The sequence below is a fragment of the Canis lupus genome, chromosome 33, assembly GCF_048164855.1.
Source record: "Canis lupus baileyi chromosome 33, mCanLup2.hap1, whole genome shotgun sequence".
Taxonomy (NCBI): domain Eukaryota; kingdom Metazoa; phylum Chordata; class Mammalia; order Carnivora; family Canidae; genus Canis; species Canis lupus.
Window position 1 is genome coordinate 25,553,163 of NC_132870.1, and position 16,330 is coordinate 25,569,492.

General features: G+C 34.1%; 1 protein-coding gene across 2 annotated transcripts in view; it reads right to left on the reverse strand.

Moving 5' to 3' along the window:
- Positions 1–683: 683 nt before the first annotated feature.
- CXXC4 (CXXC finger protein 4) overlaps positions 684–16,330 on the reverse strand; it is a 35,381-nt gene continuing 19,734 nt past the window's right edge. The window contains exon 4 of one of the 2 annotated variants that reach the window (XM_072810761.1): positions 684–13,694. In XM_072810761.1, coding sequence (XP_072666862.1) covers positions 13,650–13,694 — 45 coding nt within the window. In that variant the 3' untranslated portion in view covers positions 684–13,649. The remainder of the gene's footprint in view (positions 13,695–16,330) is intronic. The other variant, XM_072810762.1, reaches the window with a different exon arrangement.

Consider the following 16,330-nt stretch of genomic DNA (forward strand, 5'->3'; position numbering starts at 1 on the left):
TACTCTTCTAGAAAATAAGAAGGCTAATTGTATTGAATCTAATAATCTGATTTGGTGCTTCTAACTTACCAACTCAAGAAAAGATTGACAAAGTTAGGAATAAAATTATGAAGACATGCGTACACTAGTTTTGTTATTTATTTTTCTCTCCTTTTCCTATGTAACCCTGCTATAATTTATAATTTGACTGTGAGCATTAAGCAAAGAGTGACATGGTTTATTTCCTCTTAATGCTTTAGGACTTCTAGAGAAGTGTCTTTAGAAAATATAACTCATTATTTAAAAACCTATTTACTCACTAGTCTCTGAATAAACCAGTAAGTCATTTTAAACTAGAAGTCATATTTTAGTTACTTTTCTTTTTAGAAGTAAATAGATAAGACAATCACCTACTATAGAAGTATCAAAATGATCACAAAGGGCTATTCAGGGACACTCCGAAGGCCCCAAATAACTTTACTGACTTAAAGTTCACAAAGTAAGACATATTAACTTCATGCCATGAATAAAATGCAAATTTATCTTCCAATTACAATTGATATTCTAGAGTTTACTATTGGTGGCAGCTGTAGGGACAATTAAAGAATTCTAATTAAAGTTAGTTGAAGCGGATGAAGCCTATACCAGATTCTTCCATCTGATGCAGTTTCTAACTTTTAAAGACAGAAAAGGATCAACAGTCGTTTTAAATCTAAATCAGGAGCAGGTTTATTTACCTATTACATGCCACTTCCACTAATAACATAAGGAATGCATACATAGATTATGTAATGGAGGATATAAATGCACAACATTGGCAGCATGTGTGATGATTACCGACAAGAATTAATCAGCATTCCTCATGCCATACACAATGCAGTTAGAATAGAAACAGCAAATCTGTTCAAGTAATGCAAACAAGCTGCATAAAAGGCTAAACAAGTAAAAGTATATCATCAGCCATGACTCAAATTACATCTTTAAATTGTGTGCCAGCTTCCTTCAAATTGGCCATTTAAGAACTTGGTCTCTGACAGACTTTATAAACTGGAAAGTACTCCATCTTCTCAGGTCCATAATTTTGTTATGGTGTGGGAATACGCTTAATAATAATTCAGCCTGTAAATTAACCCTTACTTGACACAACAGTTAGAGTGCTAAGGATCCGTAGGTGGTGTTTTTCTTAGTGATGAAATCGATCTATAAAGCTCAGAAACTCTACATCCATGGTGACAATGTTGACCAAGCTCCTAAAGAAAGTGTAGATTGTGGGTGTATTGTTGAATTATTTTCAACTACTTTTTTATTTGTGACATTTCATAAAAGCCTCAACATTGTCTACCAAACTGTGAAATCAAGCATTTCAGTTTTTGTTATAGTCATTGCTTGTTTCTTTTCTCTTTCTAGATAGACTGAGATTCCTCAGGACTTTAATGGACTGAAATAATTACCATTCAGCTCTTTCAGATTTGGAGCTACTCACAGTTTAGGCCTCAGAACTCTGGCGGAAGGGATTCAATGGAAAACTTCTGGTATGTAGAGATTTCTGTCAAATGGTAGGTTTGAAACTGAAACACTAGTCTAAGGAGATTCTGGTATAAAATGCTTTCTTTCGCATACAAAATATAGACACACTTCTCTCTTAACCAGTCTCCCTGTAATTCATTTAGGCTATTAATGAAAATATGCATAATTAATTCTGAAGAATGAAGGATAAATAACAAAAACAGTAAGTATTCAAAATTTCCATTCTAATTTTTTTTTTTTTTTTTTTTTACTAATGTGCCAACTTCTTCCCTTGTGAAGGAAAGTTTAGGCAAATGTGAAAATCTTATTTCTGTCTTGTGACTAGGAGTCAACCAAACAATCTCGATTCTCGGTTTGTGGTTTTAACATCTATCCACTTTCTGCTCAAACATTTTGGTCCCTGAGATGTTAAATAAGAGATACTAATTTCACCTCCTTTAATGGAAGTGCTAACAAAAATTTAAGAACAGAAAGATAAATGTTAGATAAATATGTTAGACCAAGTACAGTAAAATTATGCTTCCTTTTTTATTGCACTAATTCTGACCAGCATCAAACTCTGAACTTGATGTATTTCTATTTGTGTTAAAAGTCATAGTAAATATTGCATTAGAATGTGTACAGATAAATATAAGTAGTAAGTGCAAGCTTTTGTGTGCAATAGAGATGGGATAAATTGAGAGGGATGAAGGCTAAAGTTTGGGCTAACAAAGGTTAAAAGAATATGGGTCACTGGGAAGTGGGGGAAAAAGAAGAAGGTACCTGAAGATTTTTTTCCTTGGGTTTCTTTACTTTTTTTCCCTTGGGTTTCCATTTCCTCTCTACCTCAGTCAGTGTGGGAGATGGCACTAATCCAATAATGACAATAAAGATGGCAGTACAACTGTGATAGGTGACAAGAACTCAGTCCTTGTCCTTCCTGTCCCTTATCTATCCATAGTCACTCCTTTGATAATCTCACTCAGCCTTATTATTTCCTTTTAAAGATTTATTTATTTAACTGAGAGAGAGAGAGAGAGAGCAAGAGGGATTGAGCTTGAGCATAGGGAGGGGCAGAGGGGAAGAGGGAGAATCAGTAAGCAGAATCCTGGCTGCATGTGGAACCTGATGCAGGGTTAAATCCCAGGACCCTGAGATCATGACCTGAGCCAAAATCAAGGGTCAGACGCTTAACAGACAGTCACCCAGGCACCCCAGGGTCATTATTTTTAAATACTGTCTATAAGCCCATCCTATAACTCTATCTTGAACCCCAAGCCCATACCAGTTGTATGCTTGACATTTTTATTTGAATGTCTGAGAAACAGCTTAAATTTAATATGTCCAAAGCCAAATTTCAGTCTTCCCTATCTCAGTAAATTGCAGCTTCACATTTCCAGTTATTCACATAAGAAACCCTAGCATTGTTATTACTTTTTCTCTTACATATATACCTAAAGCCCTACCTGTCTACAAATTCTATTTCCTAGTTTCAAACTATTTGCTGAATTCAATCACTTTTTACAACCTCTGCTGCTAACACTCTGGTGCCACCATCTCCTTTCACTTGGGTTATGGCAATGTCTGTGCCTCCAAACCGGTCTCCCTTCCTCCATTATTGACCTACGGTCTACCCTCAACACAGTAGCCAAAGCAGTCCTTTTATATTGTAAGTTGGCTCATGTCTCCCTCCAATGCTCCAAAGATTTCTTTTCTCCTTCTGAGTAAAAGTCAAAGTCCTTAACCTGACTCCATACAATCATCTCACTCTTACTCCTCTAATCATAGTCTCTACTATTCTCTCTTACCCATTGCACTCAAGACGGTGGACTTCTTGCTGGCCCTTGACAACTCCAGTCCCATTCTTGTCACAAGGTCTTTGTATGTCCCATTTCCTTTGCTGGGAAGGCTGTTTCTAAGATGTCCACATGGTGTACTTACTTTCTTGCCTCCTTCAGGTCTTGCCTCAAATGTTGCCTTCTCAGTTAGGCTTTCTCTGACTATTCATTTAAAATTCCAACTCTTCCTCACCCTCTCACACAACCACATTTCTAATCTCATTCCCCCTCCTTAATTGTACCCACAGTACATATTACCAAGTGACTTTGATATTTGTTTATGTCTTTGTTTTGACCACTTTCTTTGCCCTAGAATGTAAATAAATTCTATGAGGACAGGCATCTTTGTCTTATTTGCTTATGCATATATTCCAATTGCCTGAAGGAGGTGAAGACCACATGGTAAATATGTAATATATATTTACTGAATGAATTAATGTGTTAATAATTCCTATGAAAAGGTACAGGTTACTTTAGGACATAGTCACAAGAGTTAGAACTTCCTTCTAAACAGTGAGGCTTTAGCTCAGTTCTGAAGAATGGAGAGGCATTATCCAGGAAAATAAAGAAGGAAAGAAAATTCTAAATATTAAAAACAATGTGAGCGAAATGTCCTGAGATGGCTAGAAAAACCCATCTTGCAAGTGTAAGGATTAGAAAAAAATCGAAGCAGCTGGAAAATGAAGAGAAAAAGGGATGACATGAGATTGCAGAGCTAGATCTCAAGATCCTCACAGATGACACTTAGGTGTTTATTCGAAGAGCAATGTGAAATCACTGACAATAAGCACAGAATCACATGAACTGTGAGTGTGTGTGCATATGTGTGTGAAAAGAACTGGTCAGGCTTCTGCCTAGAATATGTATTGAAGACAGGCAAGAATGAATGGAGGGGGACTACTGTGGCAGTTACTGAAGTGCAGGCATATCTCATTTTATTGCACTCAACTTATTGTGCTTTATAGACACTGTGGGGATTCATTTGGGGTTTCTTTGTCTTGTTTTATTTTGTTTTTAATTGAAGGTTCATGGCAACCTGCATCAAAAGAAGACTCTTGGTGCCATTTTTTTCAACACCATTTGCTCACTTCATGCTTCTGCTGTGTCATATTTTGTTAATTCTCCAAATATTCCAGACTCTTCTATTATCACGGTATTTGTTATGGTGATCAGTGATCTTTGATGTTACTATTGCAATTGCTTTGGAGGCCACACACCACACCCACCTAGGACAGTGAATTTAATAGATGAATGTTGAATGTGTTCTGACCACTCCATTTATCATCATTTCTCCCATCTCTCTCTTTCTCCTCAGGTCTCTCTGTTCCCTGAGACACAATATTGAAATTAGGCCAGTCAATAACCTCACAAAAGCCTCTAACTGTTCAACTGAAAGAGTCACATGTCACTTTAAGTCAAAAACTGAAAGTGATTAAGTTTAGTGAGGAAGGCCTGTCAAAAGCTGAGACAGGCTGAAAGCTAGGCCTCCTGCACCAAATAGCCAAATAAACTGGTGAAGTCAAATGAAATATTCTTAAAGAAAATTAAAAGTGCTTGTCCAGTGAACACATGAATTCTAAGAAAGTGAAACAGCCTTATTGCTGATATGGAGAAAGTGAGTGGTCTGGACAGAAGATCAAATCAGCCACAACATTCCCTTAAAACAAAGCCTAATCCAGAGCAAGTCTCTCACTCTCTTCAATTCTATGAAGACTGAAGGAGGTGAGCAAGTTGCAGAAGAGAAGCTGGAAGCTAGCAGCTGGTTGGTTCATGGGTTTAAATAAAGTAAGCCATCTCCATAACATAAAAGTACAAGGTGAAGCAATAAGTGCTGATGTAGAAGCTGTAGCAAGTTATTCAGAAGACCTAGTGAAGATCATTCATGAAGGTGTCTACAATAAACAACAAATTTTCAACATAGATTAAACAGTCTTCTGTTGGAAGAAGATGCCATCTCAGATTTCATAGCCTTCAAAGCTGCAAAGGACAGACTACCTCTTCTATTAGGGTCTAATGCAGCTGATGACTATAGGTTGAAGCCAATGCTCATTTGCCACCCCCAAATACTCAGGCCCTTAAAAAATATTCTAAATCTACTCCATCTGTGCTTCATAAGTGGAACAATAAAGTATGGATGACAGCATATCTGTTTACAGCATTATTTTAAGCCCACTCTCAGGAAAAAAAATTTACAGCTCAGTGACAATGCACCTGGTCACCCAGGGGCTCTGATGGAGCTATACAATGCGATTCACGTTGTTTGCATGCAATACTAACACCACATTTATTCTACAGCCCAGGAACCAAGGAGTAATTTCAACTTCCAAGTCTTTTTATTGAAGTAATACAGTTTGTAAGGGCATTGCTGCCATAGATAGTGAATAGTAATTCCTCTGATGGAACTGGGCAAAGCAAATTGAAAACCTTCTGGAAAGGATTCACTATTGTAGGTGCCATTTAAAACAGTTATGATTTATGGGAAGAGGTTAAATATTGACATAAATAGGAGTTTGGAAAAAGTTGATTGTAACCCCAACAGATGAAGTTCAAAACTTCAGCAGAGTAAGTAATTGTGGATGTGGTGGAAACAGCAAGAGAACTAAAGTTAGAAGTAGGGCCTGAAGATGGAACTAAATTGCTGCAATCTCATGATAAAAATGGACAAGGAGTTGCTTCTTACATATGAGCAAAGAAAGTGGTCTCTTGAGAGACCTCTTGAGAGACCAATCTATTCTTGGTGAAGATGCTGTGAAGATGGCTGAAATGACAACAAAAGATTTAGTATAGTATGTAAACCCAGCTGATAAAGCAGCAGCAGGATTTGAGAGAACCGTCTCCAATTTTGAAAGAAGTCTACTGTAGGTAAAATGTTTCAGACACCATTGTTTGCTACAGGGAAATCATTCACAAAAGGAAGAATCAATTTGGCAAACTTCATGGTCGAAATTATTTAAGAACTTGCCACAGCCACTCTGACCTTTGGCAATCACTACCCTGATCAGCACCCATCATTATCGAGGCAAGACCCTCCACCAGCAAAAAGATTACAACTCTTTGTTTTTTGTTTTTGTTTTTGTTTTTATTACAACTCTTTGAAAACTCATGATGATTGGCATATTTTAGCAATAAAGTATTTTTTAATTAAGGAATGAACCTTTTTTTTTGACATAATGCTATCGCACACTTAATTGACCGTAGCACAGTATAAACATCTTTTAAATGCACTGAGAAACCAAATTTGTTTGGCTCACTTTATTGCAATATTTGCTTTATGGTGGTCTGCAACTAAACCCACAATATCTTCCAAGTATTCCTGCCATCCCCATGAGAAATGAAGCAACTGAGACTAGGATGGTAGTATCTCTCAGGTCTTTTGAACTTTGGTCTCTATCTGTCCTGCAATTACAATCTCCTTGGCTCACTACTGTACCCTCAGGCTTTATATCCCAGGAGTGTTCAAGACTTGCCCTCTTCTTTCAACTGGGAAGAATGGGAAATCAAGAGCTTCACTCTATCTCTTCTTGCCACTCCTCTACATGATGCCTGTTCCATTCACATTTTCCCCTGTTTTTATTTGTGTATTTATTTCAACCATTTGATTGAGTTCCACGGTGGTGGTAAATGTGTCAGGAATCATGTTTTATTCATCTTGATATTCCCAGTAGCTGGCACCATTGAAGATACACAATAATACTTGTTGAATAAATGAGGAATTAAATCAATTGCTAGTTTACCAACACAAAAAAAATATTCCCAATATTCTTCTTACTGCTACTCTGTAGACATCATGAATTTTGGGGTAGACAAAGGCATTTCCACATAGTCAAAATATATAAGCTATGGATTAAGTCATCTATTAGTGGTTGGATAGGCACTTGACACTCAAATAAATATATATAAATAACGGAATATACCTAATGCTAAAATTATCTCAATATAAATAATGCATTTGTGGAATAAACTGTATACTAATTATCAGTACAGTCCCTTAAATGACTGGAAGTAGGACATAGTGAAGTTAGAGCACCTAAAAAGCCCAAAAGATTCCATGTAGGTTCTCCAAATTTTGATTCCCAGACAATAGGTTAAATATTTTAAGATGGTCAGTCATCAAACTCAATTACAATGGCACAACAGTGACCAAATCTTAGCCATGAAAAAATTTTAATAACCTACCCTGATCCTTAGCTACTGTGGATCATGACTTAAAATCCAATAACACACACACACACACACACACACACACACACACAGAGGTTGGTCTATCTCCACCCACATATTAATTCAATATCTATAAATAAAATGATAAACTATAAATATTTATCAATAAAAGTTAGAAATAAAATCATAAAGCAATTCATGCAAACATGAGAAAAGTTCTTGAAGTATACAATGAATATGAATTTTCAGCTACATATGTTTTATGATGGTATCGAATGTAAAATAGTACCATTTAATTGTATTCATTTCTACCTTCCCTTCCACGTGTGCAGTTTTCCTGAAGCCATATAATTTTAGATAGAAGGTCACTTTTCAGAAAAGTCATAGCAGAAGATCATAATTCATACCAAGCAATCAGATTCTCCTACCATCTAACTACTGAAGAGGTAATATAATTCAGTCCCACATTAAAAATGCTTTATATGCAAGACTTAAATAAGAGTAGCTTTTAAAAGTACTATCTGGGAAAGAAGTCTGTACACTCCTTCCAATTTGTGAAATTAGAACACCTGTTAACCAGAATGATTTTTATTATAAGTACCATATTATAAACAAAGCATTGACTTAGACTAAAAAGAACTTGGTTGGCATTTAATTATATATATATATCTTAAAAATAAGAAATATTACTTGAAAAATTGGCCAAAAACTGAATTACTAAGGACCCAGAGACAGATCTTAAGCCAAGATATTAGAATACATAATTAGAAATAAAATTTCCAAATAAGAATAAATTTCTTAGGTAATACTCTCCTTCTGTAATGTATGCAAATAAAACCTTAAATTTGTGTTCACTATGTTTATTTCAAACATTTTGTCACCACTAAAAAGAGACAAAAGTAGAAGAGTAGAAATAAAATGGATAATAGCTTCTGCATAAAACATACAAATAAAAACTTTTACCAATAAACATACTTGAAAAAAATTCATGATTTTTGCAGAACTATATGAAATTATCATCTGGCTCAATGTCTAAATAAGGTGTAGAATTCCTTCAAATAAATTTGGTTTGAAATCAACCAAAAATAAATTTGAATTATTCTTTTATCATTACAAATTAACCTCCAAGAATTTGTATCCTTGAAGATTTCAAGTAAGGAAAATTATTTTTTATGAAAAACCAATTCTATACTTTTGCCCTATTGTTGCTTACACTACAATATAATAAAGAAGCACAGCAACTCACCTGAAAAAATTGCTGAAGGTCCAGGAACTCCCATGATTCTTCTTTCTCTGACTATGTAATCTAATTCTGTTGCCATGGCCAACATATTTTATATTTGTGACATGATACTAAGAGAACACATCCTGAAATTTATAAAATTTATTTAAAAATCTTCTACTGTGGTATTATTTTCTGTGGACATGGACTCTTTCAATTGTTTGAAGTTCCGTGTTTGTAACCTTATTAAAGATTTCCAAGATATACAATTGTATTCTACATTTCTTGTAGTTTCAAAAAAAACTTAGAGCTTTGTTCTGAGAAGCAGTGAAGTAAGTAAGGGTTAAGCACATTCACCACCAAGTAATAAGCAGCATGGCTGGACCACAATATTCCATAATTTAAAAAGTAACACAATAAAAATGTAATCTCAGGGTATTGCTGGGAGTGGCTGAAGATAGAATTCCAGTGTTGCACATTTCTTCAATGTACTTCAATGCTTTCCAGTATTACCACCAGGGCTTTTCATTCATGGCACAAGGCATTCATGGGATGCTTTCTCCTGGCACACTTAGGATGGAGAAGGAAGGAGAAAAGTTTGGATACATTCACTTCTTCCTCTATTTAGGTGACCTTTTAAAGCTTTCAACAAAAAATATATCCTTTAGAAATGTAAAAGAACCATGTTCTTCTTTTTTTCTTTTCTTTAAAGATATGAGAAAGACAAAATCTATGAGGAAAAACAAAATGAACAAAACCGGCATATTTTATGAAAGATTTATATACAGTATTCATTCTGCTGACATAAGGGCAAGTGTAGAATTATAAGCTTTTCTTTATCATAAACAAAATTAGATTTTCAAGATCATATGTTCATTACTTCAATTCCCACAAATAAAAATTTGTTCATGGAAAAATAGAGATATTTTGAATACTAAAGTCCTTTATTCAACAACACAGAAATTTCACAAAAACAACTTTACTGGGCAAATCGAATGTGTTTTTTTTTTTTTTTTTTAGTTTTTTTTTTTTTTTACAGTTTTGTACATGCCCCATAAGTAATTTTCTTTAATAAATACACTGTTTTCCAAAACTGCTTTTTTATAATTGCACAAGCATACATACACCTTACACAAATATCTATTAGAAAATTTAATAGATGACTGCACAGTTCAGAATAGGAGAACGCTGTGAAAGGAGTACATTTTGTGGCCCATGTTCCTGAAATATCTGACTTCCTTGCCATTGTGAAAATGGAATCCCTCCTCACATAGTAGCTGTCTTTTATTCACTAGGAATACAGATCTCAGTGTGAAACTGCCAAATTTAATAAAAACAAAATCTGAAACATTTAGCTGTTACATGAGAACCAACTGTTTGATATCACTGTGAATCTAACCATGATCAAAGACCCACTACGGCTTTTTGCTGAATATATTTGACCCTGAATAGTGTGTTCATTTAACTGCTTTCCTCTTTTTTCATTATTTGATTACAGATACTATCAGCTTAAAGACTTTATATGCTTTAGCATTAATTGTACAACTTACATGCCAGGGATTCTAAATGAAAGGAAGGGAATATTCCTTTCTGTTAGTGATTGCTTAATAGTAATTCATGGGAAGCCCACCATCTCTTGCTCCCTATAAATGTGTTTAGAAGAAGGAAGCTGGGTGTTGGGGATTAAGCAACCAGGAGATGTTTTTATATACTCTTACACTGGAGAAAGACTATTACCTGTTTTCTCTCCTAAGGATGGATACGTTTCTCATTTTAAATATGCCTCCACTTCTACACAGGCAGGCAAAATCCATCAGAAAGCCACTTTGGTTTGAAGGCCTGAAAAGAGGGAGGTTTGCTTTATGAGGTTCTTCTAATGGTTAGGGTTTTGAGTGACAGCTGACAAGGAAATTGGTTCATTGTACTTCATACCAACACCCTGTATATTTTCCAGCTCTCCTCAACTGCTAACAGAATGTGGCATCTCCTTGTCAACACTTAGAGAAGGTAAGAGTCTTGTGTATGTCAACCTCTTTTACAAAGTTTTTAATTTGGCTTCTCTGATATGCAACTTTTAAGCTGTATAGTCCACCACCATCTATATTCTGATTGCTATCTTCCAAGTTTTCTTGGTATCAAATATGAAATATACAGTGAAGAATTTTCAAAAGTTACATTTCATTGGTATTGTAGAATCATGAAAAATGTAAACCTTTAAATCATGCCCTCAGGGTTATAATGGTCTGTTTTACAAGTTCTCAGTGTATGGTCTTCAGGGGAAGAGAACGAGAAGGAGGCCAAGAGTAACATCTTTCTTCAACATACCAATGAGAACATTATTTGTACCCTACATTATGTAAATAGAATTTTACCAAAAACATAAAAAGGGTGGTGTAAAAGAACAATATTAAGAATGAAAACATAAGCAAATTAAAGAAAAGCTGCACTTTTCCATTTCAATAATCAACAGATTTTCTTTCATTAAAAAAATTGAATTGGCATGTAAAACACATTTTACAATATACAGATTCATTAGTTCTTTAAGAAAACAAACAAAAACACATCAAGACATGCGATACTGGCATGTATATTAGACTCTCAGTACACTGTCATGAGATCTTTACATGTTATTGTATGCCTTATGCAGTCTGAATAGACGTTTGTTTCAATTCTGTAGTAACAATCACCATTTTCCAAAAAGCAAGGCAAACTTACCATTCAAATGTGAAAGTAAGTTTTCACTTACTTGTAATTAATTAGCAAATTGGCTTTAAAAATAAGTAAAATCAAATAAAAATGGACAAGAAAGAACTCATATAGTTCTCATTGGTCCCAGAGCAGAAACAGAAATTCTAAATAGAAACTCTCAGAGGAATATACATCAAGTAGAAAGCTATCTCAGAATTAACATACAGCACATTTTAGCTTGCAATTATTTAATGATCTTCTTTAAACATGGATAGGTGTAATATATAATAAATTTTCCTTAAAAAGCCCACTTGACTGTACCTGGAGGTCTTGCGTTCATATTCTAGCCAGGTTCAGTCACTTGCTTTACACACTGGCATTTTTGCAGGTACCTTCTCCACCCCTCCCACCCGTACTCTGATAATGAAGTGCTCCTTCCATGTTTTTAAAAATCTGTCATATTATTTCCCATTCACAACTACAACTAGCCTTTTAAATGTATTAATCTGCTAGTCTTTCTAAAACTTTACAGTCCTTTTCATCACCCTTTCTCTTCTTAAGTTATTTTTCTTTGCATGATCCATCTTGCTAACATTTTTCGGCAGACTAATGGATATCACAGGCTAAAACAGCTGGCTAATGGATAAAGAACAAAAGTTACAGTAACATGGCAACTTCAATACTCCATGTATTTTTGCTAAACTCTATTTTATTCTTGAAGATGAAAATTGTCTTTGTAATCTGGCAAGAAAAAGTAAAAGTTATAAACTTCCTAGGTATAATGTCATCACAATATCTATATTATTGGGACAGCCTTAGGAATATTGCCTGCCATTAGAAAACCAAATCCTACATGAAAAGGTAGCACAGATCCTATGAAGCATTAGCTCCTTTGTGTTTGGAGCTGTTTGCACTTATGGAATCCCACAGAATGTGGCTCTGCCTTTTCAGGAATGAAAGTATCAGGTGACAAAATAGGAACGGGAGTAATGGAACATTACACTGGGGGCATAGGGGAAGGCCACTGGTCTAACTGGAAGGCTATGAGAAAGGAAGATAAAAAGAGATTTAAAAGCCTCACTTTTATGAATGTGCTTAATTTTTTTAACTTAAAAATATATCTAGTCATGCCTCAATGCAGGAGGTCTTTATGTATTCAAATTTTAAAACAAACTACCCATTTCATATCATACATGGAATTATAACATTTGGGTACATTTTATTGTTTCTTTTTCCTACCAAAAAAAGAGAGCAAAATATAAACAAACAAAAAACATACACCCTATATTGGGCTGAGAAAAAAAAAAAAAGTCAGTCATGAATTTCTCCCCCTAAGATATGATACTTTTCTCTGTATCCTAGAAAACACTGGTATTTTTTTTAATTTATACAACTGATTCTGCATGTTCCAACTACTCTGAGTACTCCGCCTTACAGTGCAACCCAAGACAAGTCAACTACACTAAGTATTTGGGAGGTATACCCTTCTGTACAGCTCGTTTGTAAGCAATGCAAGTGCATAACCACTACTCTAATATAGTGCTCAAAAGATTAATTGAAACTTTCATAACATCTTCCCCTCTTATAACAATACAACTGAAGGTAATTGCTGGATGCATCGTAATCTTTTAGTCTTGTAAAACTTGGCATCAAGTCTCTACGGAAAGATGCATGGCAAAACATGCCACTGCTGTTGCTGCTTCTAGAAACAACTGGCAAAAAATATTTAAAGCTAAAATTTATTGCTCCAGATTTAACTCGCAGAACCATACTGTTGTGTACAAACTGTTAATCTCCATAGATGCTCAGACATGATTGTCTCCTTGTGTCTAAACACACAAAATACAAGCTGCTATCTGTACAGTTTACAGTACTGAAACACATATATTTGAAAATGAAGTATAGATATGTACTTTGCAAAGATACATGATTTTACAGCAGGGGTTTACCCAAACTTATTTTTTACAACCACTTTCAAAATAGACAACAACTTCACTAGTAGAGCTAAATTACATCAAAGAAAGAATCAGTGTATTGAAAGTAAATAGACTGGCCAATTCCCCAAGCTCCCAGATTATTTTTATATGTCTTTTTTCTTTTCTTTTCCTTTTTTTTTTTTTGGAAGAAACCCCTATACATAAAATGAAAATAGTATCTGGATATTTTCTTCAGTGGTGGACTAAGCAGTTTCTTAAAACAAGACATTAGTTTGCCCTTCACTTCCAAATGCCTTGAAAATAAGATATACTACTGCTTTAAAAGAACCATCGGAATGCTTCAGCGCTGGGAACAGGTGTTCTCTATAAAAAAAGAGCAAGAAAACAAGTTAAGCTTTCTTTCTATGCCAATATAAAATTAGATTTTTTCTCCTTTACACTTCAGCAATATTTTTAGTCAGCAATACACAACATAATGACTTGTATATTTCAACATTTAATAAAAAAAATGTTCAGCCTTAGAACATTACAAAAATTGGAATATTGACTTTAATGCTAATTTACTGAATATAATGCTCAAAACGTTAGTCTAAGAAATACAGGAAACACAGACTAGAACATGGATAGCCATTAGAATATAGAGGGAGGTTCAAACTATTAGCCAATAGTAGGAAGTCCAGCCAGAAAGTCTGTATCTGCTGCATACATATGCATCCTATATAAGGTTGATATTTAGGAAATTCAGTGAAGTAATTTCTTTACTCTGGGGAATTTCATTTACTATAGGACAACAAGAAATATTACATTGATATTAATTCTATCATTTAACAACCGCTCATGCTAAACATTCCTGCAAATAATCAAATGAAAACTATATTGACAACATATGCCACTATTTTAAAGTCTGCATTTTCAACAAATTAATGTTATATATATGAGACAAACTTATACTAGCCAATGATACTCAGTGGAGCATAACTATCCTTTTGTACCATAAAAAGACTATAGTTTTCCAAAGGAGTAAAAAGTTAGCACCAAAAGTAAAAGCCATCCTTTTAACAAAAAACTTAAAGTTACGGTGGGCCTTTTTTTTTTTTTTTCCAGAAAAAAGGTTAAAGTATTGAATTTTCCTCTCTATATTAATATTACAGTAATTCATTATACTATACTGTTCTTTAAAAAACAGGATCACATGAGAACATATTGAAGGTACATAAGAAACAATAAGCTACATTTTCCTACAGGAGCAAACGAAAGAGAGTTGATTTTATTTCTTAGACAGTCCAACAATCCTGTGTAGAATACAAGATGGCTGCTAAGAATATGTATATAAATTGGTATGTTGAATGTTACCAAATTATTGAGTAGGTACAAACATGAACATACACACACGTGCGCACACGCACTTCTTGTAAACAAATCTTAAGATGGTGTTAATGGCACTTGAATTTCATATTTCAGAAAATACATGAAAAATTCTACTCTAAGTACTCTTTAATAATTGAGGCTAGCTTTTATTTACTTTCTCACATTTGATTTATTTGGTTGAAAAAGTCCTACTGTAATAATGTCATCTTGAAATTTAAATGAAAAAAAAAATTTTGGAAAGCAAAGCCACTTTTCACTACTTGCACTATAAAGAATTTTTAAAAACTTGTCCTCACAGTCAACACAATAAATTTCAAAATGAATGTGTAAGAACAAACTAATGATTTTTTTTCAAACTAATGATTTTTTAAAAATAAACTCCACTCCCAACGTGAGGCTCTAACTCATGACCCTAAGATCAAGAGTCTCATGCTCTCCCAGGCAGCCAGGTACCCCAAACTAATGACTCTAATGCAAGTTTGTATAATGTATATACAAAAATATTTAACTTGTGAAATATTATCTAAAAACTCAAACAAGAAAGTACATTATTTCCATATAAATAGCACTTTTAATATTTTACTCCTTACTCCTCATGGTATAATGTTTTCTTCTCTCCAGCTGCATACCTGAATCCCCATCAATTGATTTGGTTGATGAGAAAAACCCCTCTACCACTTTCCAAAATTGACTTTTGAATGATAAATATAATTGTATATGCTCCTTACTTTTATTTAGTCATTATTAAGGGAATTATATGAAGTAATAAGAAACATATTCATTCTAATATTCACACTTTACACACACACACACACACACACACAAGCAGTAAATGAAAACTTAGACGTTTATACCAGATGCTAAGCTTGCTGCCTGATGCCAACTAAGAATAAATTTTATATAAGTATGCATACTTATATAAATGTAGTCATTTTTAACAAGATAAGTTAGATCCAAACATATCCATGCAATTACAGATTCACATATGAAAAATAAACATGTGCATATATATTCATATATATTCACATTTACATGTATAGAATATGACATAGAGATGCCAATTTACTTTCAGATGCCAACTGGAAACAAGACTGTAAGTATATACTTAGATAATCTTGTATCTTGATAAACATATATGTTTATGAAGATAAACAGAAAAATGTATGGAGTACATTTTTTAAATGAGGTGAACTCCTTATGTCTTGGATACATTTTGAAATATCTTTTCCAATTCTTTGCTCTTCCTGTGCCCCTTTCCATTACCCAATTTTATTCGCAATATTTAGAAAAAGCAAGCTTCATCAAATGTCACCTGAGATCAAAGGTCATGGTTGTGAGGAGAAACATAATCATTTCTCAATGCTTGTTAGCACCAAAAATTAATTAGATAATGCAAATATGAGAAAAGCAGAGAGCTAGTTTTCTTTACTAATACAACCTGTCACAAAATATAGCACTGTGATGTGTGCATATTATTATGCATACATTGAGACCAGTAGTATCTCCATCTACAAAGATAGAGACAATCCACTGATACACAGGAAGGGTGAAGATAAGCAAGGAAGCATCTTTTAAAAATTACTTATCCCTCAAATTAAGAATTTTGAGGTTATGAAGCCTAAAAGTGATTT